Source organism: Chelonoidis abingdonii, chromosome 2 (assembly GCF_003597395.2).
Source record: "Chelonoidis abingdonii isolate Lonesome George chromosome 2, CheloAbing_2.0, whole genome shotgun sequence".
NCBI classification, from domain to species: Eukaryota; Metazoa; Chordata; order Testudines; family Testudinidae; genus Chelonoidis; species Chelonoidis abingdonii.
The window spans coordinates 81833197-81844012 of record NC_133770.1 but is presented as its reverse complement, the minus strand read 5'-3'; the positions used below and the strand labels follow the sequence as shown (position 1 = coordinate 81844012).

Here is a 10816-nt window from a genome sequence, read left to right as displayed (position 1 = left end):
TCATCCTCAGGACGGGTGGCACTGGTGGTGATACTGGGAGACTGGAGTGTCTAAGGAAATTGCTTGTGTGACTTGTGGTTAGCCAGTGGGGTGAAACCGAAGTCATTTTTGTCTGGCTGGTTTGGTTTGCCTTAGAGGTGGAAAAACCCCAGCCTAGAGCTGTGATTGCCCTATTTAAGCAATTGGTCCTGAGTTGGCACTCTCAGTTGGGTCCCGCCAGAACTGCATCGTCACAGACCCAACCACTCCCAATCTTTATTCAGGCCTAATCTGATGGTATTCAGTTTGCAAATTAATTCCAGTTCTGCAGCTTCACGTTGGAGTCTGTTTTTGAAGGTTTTTTTTGTTGAAGAATTGCCACTTGAGGTCTGTTATTGAGTGACCAGGGAGACTGAAGTGTTCTCCTACTGGTTTTTGAATGTTATGATTCCTGATGTCAGATTTTGTCCATTTACTCTTTTGCATAGAGACTGTCCGGTTTGGCCAATGTACATGGCAGAGGAGCATTGCTGGCACATGATGGGATATATTCCCCTGTAGATGTGCAGGTGAATGAGCCCCAGATGGTATGGCTAGGTCGTATGATGATGTCCCTTGAATAGATATGTGCACAGAGTTGGCACCAGGGTTTGTAACAGGGTTTAGTCCCTGGGTTGGTGTTTTTGTTGTGTGGTATAGTTGCTGGTGAGTATTTGCTTCAGGTTGGGGGGTTGTGTGTAAGCGAGGACTGACCTGTCTCCCAAGGTCTGTGAGAGTGAGGCATCGTCCTGGAGGATAGGTTGTAGATCCCTGATGATGCGCTGAAGAGGTTTTAGTTGGGGGTTGTAGGTGACGGCTAGTGGCATTCTGTTACTTTCTTTGTTGGGCCTGTCTTGTAGTAGGTGATTTATCAGTATCCTTCTAACTCTGTCAATCTGTTTCTTCACTTCACCAGTGGGTATTGCAGTTTTCAGAACGCTTCATAGAGATTCTGTAGGTGTTTGTCTCTGTCTGAGGGATCAAAGCAAATGCGGTTGTATCTTAGAGCTTGGCTGTGGACAATGGATCGTGTGATGTTGTCTGGATGAAAGCTGGAGATATCTAGGTAAGTATAGCGGTCAGTACGTTTCCAGTATAGGGTGGTGTTTATGTGACCATCACTTAGTAGCACTGTAGTGTCTAGGAAGTGGACCTCTTGTCCAGGCTGAGGCTGAGGTTGATGGTTTCGTGGAAATCGTTGAAATCTTGGTGGAATTCCTCAAGGGCCTCCTTCCCCTGGGTCCAGATGTCATCAATGTAGCACAAGTAGAGTAGGGGCATAAGGGGACGAGAGCTGAGGAACCGTTGTTCTAAGTCAGCCTGACATCAGGAATCATAACATTCAACAACCAGTTGGAGAACACTTCAGTTTCCCAGGTAACTCAATAACAGACTTCAAAGTGGCAATTCTTCAACAAAAAACTTTAAAAACAGGCTCCAACGTGAAGCTGTAACTGGAATTTGCAAACTGGATACCATTAGATTAGGCCTCAATAAAGACTGGGCGTGGTTGGGTCATTCCAAAACCTAAACAAAATTTCCCCAATACTAATTTCTCCCTACTGTTACTCACACCTTCTTGTCAACTGTCTGTAATGGGCCACTCTTACCGCTTCAAAAGTTATTTTTCCTCCCTTGGTATCCTGCTGTTAACTTATGTATCTTGTTAGACTGACTTAATGCTTGGTAAAGCACCCCACATCCTTTCAAGTGTTTATACCTGCTCTTGTATCTTTTACTTCAGACATCTGATGAAGTGGGTTCTAGCCCATGAAAGCTTATGCCCAAATAATAGAATATCAGTGTTGGAAGGGACCTCAAGAGGTCATCTAGTTCAACCCCCTGCTCAAAAGAGGACCAATCCTCACATTTTTACCCCAGATCCCTAAATGGCCCCCTCAAGGACTGAACTCTCAACCCTGGGTTTAGCAGGCCAATGCTCAAACCACTGAGATATCCCTCCCCTGCAATGAATAAATAAATAAATTTGTTAGTCACTAAGGTGCCGCAGGAACTCCTCATTGTTTTTTGCTGAACCACAGTTCCCACGCTCCTCATTTAACTGCCACAAGAGATTCCTATTCTGCTCCCTAGTTAATTCACAGTTGGGACTAACTTCAAAGTGAACATTTTGAAATCTGTTGCAAACTTAGGAAATTGCTATATAAGTGGCTTTTCTAAGAGCTCCCTTTCCTAGCATTGGAGAGCTTGTTCTCTACTGCCTCCTGCTAGAGAGCAAGATGAAGTCCCAACATGGTGCTCATATCAGTCTATTGACATAGAAATCACAAAGTCAAACTCAGTACCATCTCCTCTCCACCGCAGGACAAAACAGATAAATCGGCTGCAAAGGCAGAAAACCTTGCCTCAAAGAGCTTTAATAATAGCAAATATGGAAAGATGACAATTTGTAGTGACTGACATGAATTTAAGTTCAGTCCAACAGTTCAGAATCCCCTTCTCACATTAAAGCCTTTCTTTAAAGTTGTTTTCCTTCTCAAGTTAAAGCAATGTTAAGTTTATCAGCTTCTAAAGCATTAGAGATAATTTTGGAGCTAAATCTGTGTTTTAGAATCCAATGTGTTCTCCCTTATCCAAAACAAACCCACCACATTGATTATTGAAAAAATCACCATTGCATTTGGCTTGCTTTCTAAAGTGACAAGACATTAAAATGCACCTACTTATCCAGCGAATTTAAATTGCTAGTGTTCATTTTCCATACTACTCCCCACACTTCGTCTCCAGGGCTTTGAACAATGGTAGCTGTACCTCCATGCCAGTAAGAACTTGCTTTGCCTTGATGATTGCCAAAAATGAGTTTAAAATCCTGCAAATTAAACCAATACAAATGATCAATTCCTACTTAAACTCAGTGATTTGGGTTTTCTTAACAAAGTACTAGCTTAAGCAAAGTCTACAAGAAGAGCCAGCATAGCCACAAGGAAGGAAGTTACTTTTCCTTCATTAAGGATGTGATCCAGCTCCCATTGCAATCAACTGGTTACTTTCTGCAGACTTCAATGGGAGTTTCAGCAGGCCCCAAGAAAAATAATGGGTTTAGGGAAGGAAGAAAGGTATGGTACGTTCATTTTTAGTGACGATGGAGCTGCATTGTGAAATTTGGCCCAGATCTGGGTACATCTTTATATTTTAGGCCAAACAACTGACAATTCTCCTAAAAAGTTGCTAGAAAATGGGACTGGCAGAGAAAGCGCCACAACCTCATTGCAATGTAATAGACACATTCTACATTAAATACAATACAGTAACATTAAAGGGATGTCAGTGACTTTCTGAAGTTAAAATCCTGTTTCCGTAATGGTTTTCTGCTGCCCTTCAAAGGTTTAGAAGGGTTTTTTGGGTGGGCCTGACAGCCACAGCACCAAACCTGTTACGGCCAAGCACTCCTCTTTGTCCCCTTCCTCTCTGTGTACATGCCTTTCAGTTCCTTATTCCTGCTCAGCTTATGGTGCTGCTTTTACCCAGCAACACCCTCTTGAAGGAAGTAAGGAAGAGCATGCATCTGTGCTGCCCTGAGTAGGGCATGTGAGAAGTCATCCTGCTAGCGTATGAGAAAAGAAAGGAACTCAAACTGATCAACAAAAGTGAGTAGGCAGAAAATGCTATCAAATGCACAAAGTAAACTGAAAAAAAGTTTCTAATTCTAATTCTTCAGTTACCTTTAAAAACAATAGGTGAGAGACTTCTAAGAGATATTTTCCTTTTTTTAAAACCCGCTGTAGGTACAAAATTGAGATTCTTTTAGAACTCACACACCTCCTGTTCTCACAAGTAAAACCTAATTTTATTATAAAGCAGGGGTTTCAAAGTCCCGGCCCGAGGGCCATCTGTGGCCCGAGAACCTCGCCACTGCGCATGCAGAGGAGACGCATGCAGCCAGCCACCTGCCCGGCTCTATCTGCTACAGGCACCGCCCCTCACAGCTCCCATTGGTTGAGGGAGAGGGACAGAGATATCATCACTAGTTGCCAGGCAGAGTCAGCCGTGGAGGCATCACTTTTTTCCCCCCACAATAAATATAAACAAGTCAAACTACAACTATCTGATGCACACCTTGCTGCAACCCTGAAGGTTTCAGTTGCTCAGTCACTGAGGCCAAACATCAACAAACTGACAGAACTGAAGCATTGCCAGGTGTCTAGCAAACACCAAACACACTCTGGCAGGCGAAGAATTTTATAAAGTTATGACACTTTTATTAGTTCTAAGAAATTCGAAATAAAAAACACAATAGAAACATTTTCTTTTCCGAACACCATCTTCAGTGACATTATTGGCCCGCTGGGAGGATTTGAGGACTGGCACTGGCCCTAAGGTAAACTGAGTTTGAGACCCCTGTTATAAAGTTTCCTGTAAAATAAAATACAGTAAAACTTTTCCTCCTATTTTTTTCAGTTTTACTTTGTACATCAAACAGCACTCAGCACATCATGGAAACGGTGAGTGACTAATCAGTTGTCAGCCAGTTTCCAGTTTGTGTGGGCCTTTCATCCAGCAGCACTGTAGAGTGACATTCTAAAGAAAAGTAGGAAAATGTATTTGTACCAACACCAATGACTGGATCACTCAAGAACAAGCAAAGTTTTTTCAACTACTTTTAAGGTGTGACCTCCTCCTTTTTTTAAACTGACTATATTTCAGATTTTGAAGTCCCTTTAAAGTGTTTTTTAATTATGTTAAGGTTTTTAATTTCTGAAGTGAGCTACCTCTTACAGATCTTTAAAAATATTTCTGAAATTTGAAGGGCTTTAAAAAAAAATCAATTGTACACTTTGGAGCTTCTTGTCTGATTTTCAATAAGCCATGAGGATGCAACAGGTGGTTTTGCAAAATATGCCCCATATATGAAAGAGTGCAAGTAAACCCTCCAAAAAGCAACTTTTCTCAAAGTGCTCTCTAAAAAGAAACATACTACATGTATCAGAGGGGTAGCCGTGTTAGTCTGGATCTGTAAAAGCAGCAGAGAATCCTGTGGCACCTTATACATGAATGCTAATCGTCAGCCATTCTATGACTTGCTACAGAGTGATTTCAGAGTGTGAGATTCCAGGCTAGGTCCTGCAAACTCTCAAGCATGAGTAACAGTATGCACACCAGTAGTCCCACCGAAGTCACGGGCCTAAAGTTACAGACATGGGCAGATGTTTGCAGGATTGAGCCCTCCTTCCCTTAAAGAGGTGTTCTTTCTGGTTTATTACAGAACTGAACACATTGATGATACTCTAATAAAAATTAATTATTTTTTCCAATCGTTTCTTAAGCTTTTCCTGTTTTAAGACCACTTTGGACTTGATTCTGCAAGATGCTCAGTCCCTTCAGTGCCTATGGGAGTTAACAGCAATAAAGGGTCTGGGCACTACTTAGGCTCATGCCCTTCATTTTTTTGCCTCTCTCCTAAATGCTGATCCAATTTTAGTTGTCTGTTGCTTGCGTTCCTTATTTTCTCTTGTCCATTTACCATAACCACTCATGTCCACTCCCTGAGCCCCACCCCCAAAGTTCAGATTGCTTCATTTTTACACACTGCTGTCTTGCTTCTCTCTGTGAAAGCTAACACTCCTGTTCAGCTCCCTTAACCTTTTATTTCAAGGCTGGGTTTTGTCTTGCTAGCCGTTCCTGGTTTCACTGTACAGAAATTACCAGAAGTCAATTGTTAATCTGAGTAGTGCCTTTTCATTCCGAGATCTCTGTTCTTTTTGAACCACAGTATAACTGAATCAGTATGAAGCAGTGGATAAAAGGGAACCTGTGCTAGCACACTGTACAGCTATGACATAGGTCTGTTCTAAACCACCAGATATTGAGAGCCAGATCAGAACAAGTTAACATGCTTTGCTACATAATACGCTTACTGCATAACCTGAAAGTAAACAAACTGAAGGCTGCAATTAGGCATGAAGTCTTCACACAACATTCTTTTGCTAGAGATACTGCACTTGGCTACTTTCAACTCCTCCTTCAGGGCCTGATCCTGCCAGGTGCTGAGAAACCTCTGATGTGCTGAGCATTTTTGACTTGTCAGCGATATTTGAAAGTGCTCAGCATTTCAGATGATCAGGCGCTAATTGCCAGAAGACTGGTGGTTGAATGAGTACACTTATGACCACATGCTAGATATTGATCACAGTAATCTTTGGAACTTTCAGACTCCCTCTTATATAGTTCGTCTTTCCCTCCAGTTGGCACTAGACCACCATACACAAATCATTCAAATAGATATGTTGATATAAACAAAGAATGCAACTGTTAAGATCTTTTATACTGTAAGTCTAGATCAGTGGCTTAAATCTGAATGAGCAAGGTAGTTTATTTAACTGTCATGGAGATTACATTAACTTCTTACACAAAGGTGCTTTAAACAATAAATACTGTGTAAGAAAACTTTATACACTAACATTTGATAGCTGTTTAACAAATTCCATGAAAATTTAGTAATACATCCCAGCTGCTAGACCATTAAGATTACTGTATCCCAAAATTATGGAAGGTACGTTCACTAAAACCATGTTTACACTTACAAGCTTACAGTGGCACAGCTGTACCAATGCAGTTGTGCCACTGTAAGAGCGCTTGTGTGGCTGTGTTATGCCGATGGGAGAGGGCTCTCCTGTCGACATAATAAAACCAGCTCAACGAGCGGCGGTAGCTATGTCCACAGAAGAGCATCTCTGGCTGACATAGTGCTGTGCACCTGAGTGACATAAGCGCTCATGGGGGTGTTTTTTCACACTCCGGACTGACAAAAAAAGTTTTGCTGACATAAGTGTTAGTGTAGACATGGCCTTAGTTTTGGTGATTAACATTAAAAGGGATATTTTCAGCTTAAGTCAGACATTGTAAACAAGTCAATTTCATTATCAGGATTACTAGTAAAATCTGAGATCAAAATAAAAATTATTAAAAAAAAACCTTGCATCACTATCATCCATTTACTTTTTGCCTCTCTCAGTTTGGAGAGCAGTCACTTTCACATCGCAAGCACTACAAACACCTGGGTTTCAGATGCGCAAGGGAAGGTATATTTGTTGTTAAAGCAACTATTTTTTAAAAACTATGGAAACATTAAAAAAATCAAAACAAATTGTAATTTTTATTTTATGACAAATTTATGAGTGATTGTATTGCCTGCAGATGTCAGATAGTGAAAAGGGAACCTTCCCCTCAAAATGAAATAAGGCATATTTCCAGCTTGTTATTTGGCTTCAGCTGAGGTTAATAGGCTTTCCCAACAAGGCTTTGTCAGTGCATTTCAACCCTAACTTAAATATGCACAAATAATCCACTCACACTCTAGTGAAACCAGCAAAATAATCATGTTTTTGCAAGAAATGTGAAGTTGCAATTCACTGATGAAAAACTCCTTTTATACCCAGACAAGACAGCCTAAAAAGCCTTGAACTGTGCTAGGCCTGGCTCTTAAAGAGATACTAAAAACCACCCTCTTCCTGGAGAAGGAAATGCTTGCTCTCATCTATTTATCTGCCAGGGAACCGAGCTGTCCCAGTTTCCTTTCAGCCACCAGTTTGTCCAGGACAAAACTGCAGAGTAAGTCATTCCAGCCTCAGTGAAATTTGTGTGCAGCACCACTTTGAGTAGCAGAACCTTCAAAGAATACCACACATATTACAATACTGAGGCATAAGAAAAATGAGAAGTTAGTAACCTGTTGGACTAAAGTAAAAATTTCTGATTCTGAGAGTTTACCTAGTTCCTAATAAAAAATTTTGTCTAATAATCTCTCTTTCAGATCTCTCATTTGCATCATTTGGCGCTCTTTATTCTAGCATATGAAGTCCTAACCAGCACTTTCAATTCAGCCAAACTCTTATTGGTTTCAGTGAGAGTTCTCTCTCAGGAAGAAGTGCCCTTATGTAGCAAAATATTTTTCCAAGGAGTTCGTTGAAATCTTCACTGCATTACACTTTATGCTGCTTGATAATTTAGATCCTGCTTAAAGTACAACTTCAGCACAATTTTCCTCATTGTTTTAACAATGTTTGATCTGCTAACACTGGTTGTTTAAAAAAAAACAAAAAAACCCCGCAACTCCTAGCCAATCAGGATTTGTAGACTTTTAGACTTTCCATTATTATTTCTGAGATTCATTCAAAGGGTTAATGCAAAGATCTTCACCAAAACTGATTCCAGTCTGCCCCCTGGAGGATAAGCTACATGACACTGACTCCGGGTTCAATATTGACTGGATACCCAGTTTTAGGGCTTGGCTACACTCACACTTTACAGCACTGCAACTTTCGTGCTCAGGGGTGTGTCAGTGTAAAGTGTCAGTGTAATCAGGGCGGCAGCGCTGAGAGTGCAGCTCCCAGCGCTGCACACTATACCCGTAAAGGATGTGGTTTACGTGCAGCGCTGGAAGAGCTCTCTCCCAGCGCTGCCGCTCTGACCACACTCACACTTCAAAGCGCTGCTGTGGCAGCGCTTTGAAATTCCAAGTGTAGCCATACCCTTAGATGCACTTAAGAAATGAGAAGTTCACAATAGTACCCAAGATGACTGGAAAACTTGACTTTGGGGGCAATGTGGTTACATTCAAAACGTTAAACAGATTAGAATTGACAAATAAAAAGCAGTATTATGAAGGGTAAGAGATGATCTTGTTAGATCACTGGACATGAAGTCAGGAGATCCGGGTTTTACATTCTGGCTCTGCCATGAGCTTCCTGGGTGACCTTGGGTAAGTCACTTTAAGGCTTTATACCTCCATTTCTACATCTCTAACCATGGGCATAATAATGTTTCTCTCATTCATACATGTAAGACTCAATTCAGTAAATGTTTGTCAAGTGCTTTGAGAGTCTCCAGTGCCAGTATTATATAAGTGTTAAGCCCCTCCTAGATACTGTAAGCACTCAGAACTAGGGTGACTAGACAGCAAATGTGAAAAATCGGAACGTGGGGTGGGGGGGTTGGGGTAAATAGGAACCTATATAAGAAAAAGACCCAAAAATCAGGATTGTCCCTATAAAATCGGGACATCTGGTCACCCTACTCACAACTTTTCCAGTTACATGCTGCTTGGTGCCTGGAGTGTCCCTGAAAAGAGTATTTTCAATTCAGGTAGCCTATGAAGCAGTGGGATGAAGGCAGCAGCAGCACTACTCAGGTAATGTTCAGACATGAGCTTAGAGCTTCACAAGTGTACTTCAATATTCTACAGGCTTAAAAATAAAATTAAGTGTTAGTGAAATGTAACAAACGTTTTCCCTAATGTAGCAGCTCTCCAAATTCCTGAAACTATAACTAAAACAGATTAAGGCTAAAATTTTTTGGCACATATAAAGGAAAGAGCAAAGAATGGACAACACAGGGTTCCATCTCTCCCATAGATACAGACCTGCAAGTTGGCTACAGCACAGAAAGTGGCAGATGGGTTTTTCAGCAGGATCCTCTCCTGAAGCAGGTTACTGCCATAAGCAAAATACAGGAAACTGTCCTCCCCACAGGTACTAACTCCCAAACCACCACCCAACCTGGAACAAACACAGCTCCTGGGAGTCTCCATCTACCATACAGAGAATAAGAAAGCAAGTATTAAAAAGAAATCTCAACAGTGTTGATGAACTCTACTTATACCCCTTCCTCACTTCCCCTGCTCTTGTGGCTTCCGTGGATCCTTCACCATCTTTCTTGCACCAACTACACACTCATTTGCCCTTCCCCTTTGCTCCTGTTCTCTTAGTGGCTACTCCCCTGGCTTATAAACATCCGCTCTGGAGCGGATGGAGGAGTAAAAGCATATTTAGGCTGGAAAAGTCTTAACTCCGCTGCCTCTAAGGGCGGTGGTGGCGGCGCCCATCGCACTGCTGGGGACAGAGGCGTGGAGAACAGTCAGGATTAATGCCTCTGCGAGAAGGCCCACATGCCTGCTCCGGCTACAGGTGTCTCTTGATCGCCGCCCCAGGGCTAGAGGGGAGCTCCAGCGGCCGCACAGCCGGTATCCGGCTCCAGCGCAGTGCAGGGCGGTTCTCTGCCCAGGCGGCTTTCACAGCTCAGGCAAGCGACCCGCGCCCTGCTGCCACGGTGAGCGGCGCTAAATCCGTGGCTCCCTGCACCAGCTCTGCGCGCTCCCGGGGCGCTGCAGCCCCAGGGCGGGTAGGGAGAAGGAGAAACCAGGCACTGCCGGGGGACAACCCAGGGCGCCATATAGCTGCCTGCCCGGCGCTGGGACTGCCCCGCGATGAGCGGCCCGGGCGGCGGGGACCAACCTCACCTCCCGGCCAGGAGGGCGCCGCACAGCTGCCGCTGGAGCAGAAACAGCTGATCCCGCAGCAGAGTGACGGCTACTACACCGCAAGAGAAGTTTTACTTACGGCGTACTGCGCATGCTCAGTACATGTAGCGCTACGTGCTATAGGTAGCACATTCCTACGCGGAGCAGTATCCTTCACTCTGCAACATAACAGCGCTCCCCATTGGCCCAGTACCCTCCCGGCAGGCAGTCGCTCCTGATTGGCCGCCGCCCCGAGGACGTCCCCAGAGTGGCTGGATGGAGCGGACAGGGTGACGTCAGAGGAGGCTCCGCCCCCTGCCGACCTGTTCCTCGTGAGCTGCTGGCCTAGCCACAGGGGTGTGAAGGGTGCGGTGCCAGGAGGAGGGGAGAGGCTGGTGGAAGCGAGGCCTGGTGCAACGCTGGGGAGGGGTGGGGCTACTGTTACCTCACTGCTAAGGGCAGGCCCTGGAGCTGTTGAAATCTGGCCGTGAGTCTTGCCAAGTGATGCACAGCTGGAAAAATAATGCCAGATAGGCATGTAGA

General features: G+C 43.6%; 1 protein-coding gene across 5 annotated transcripts in view; it reads right to left on the bottom strand.

Moving 5' to 3' along the window:
- Positions 1–10490, bottom strand: part of GGCT (gamma-glutamylcyclotransferase) — a 21491-nt gene extending 11001 nt beyond the window's left edge. The window contains exons 1-3 of one of the 5 annotated variants that reach the window (XM_032784113.2): positions 10274–10490; positions 9398–9565; positions 2703–2848 (exon numbers count right to left, since the gene is read on the bottom strand). In XM_032784113.2, the coding sequence (XP_032640004.1) occupies positions 2703–2848; positions 9398–9565 (314 nt within the window). In that variant the 5' untranslated portion in view covers positions 10274–10490. The other 4 variants (XM_032784115.2, XM_032784114.2, XM_032784116.2 and 1 more) reach the window with 4 other exon arrangements.
- Between the last annotated feature and the right edge of the window lie 326 nt (positions 10491–10816).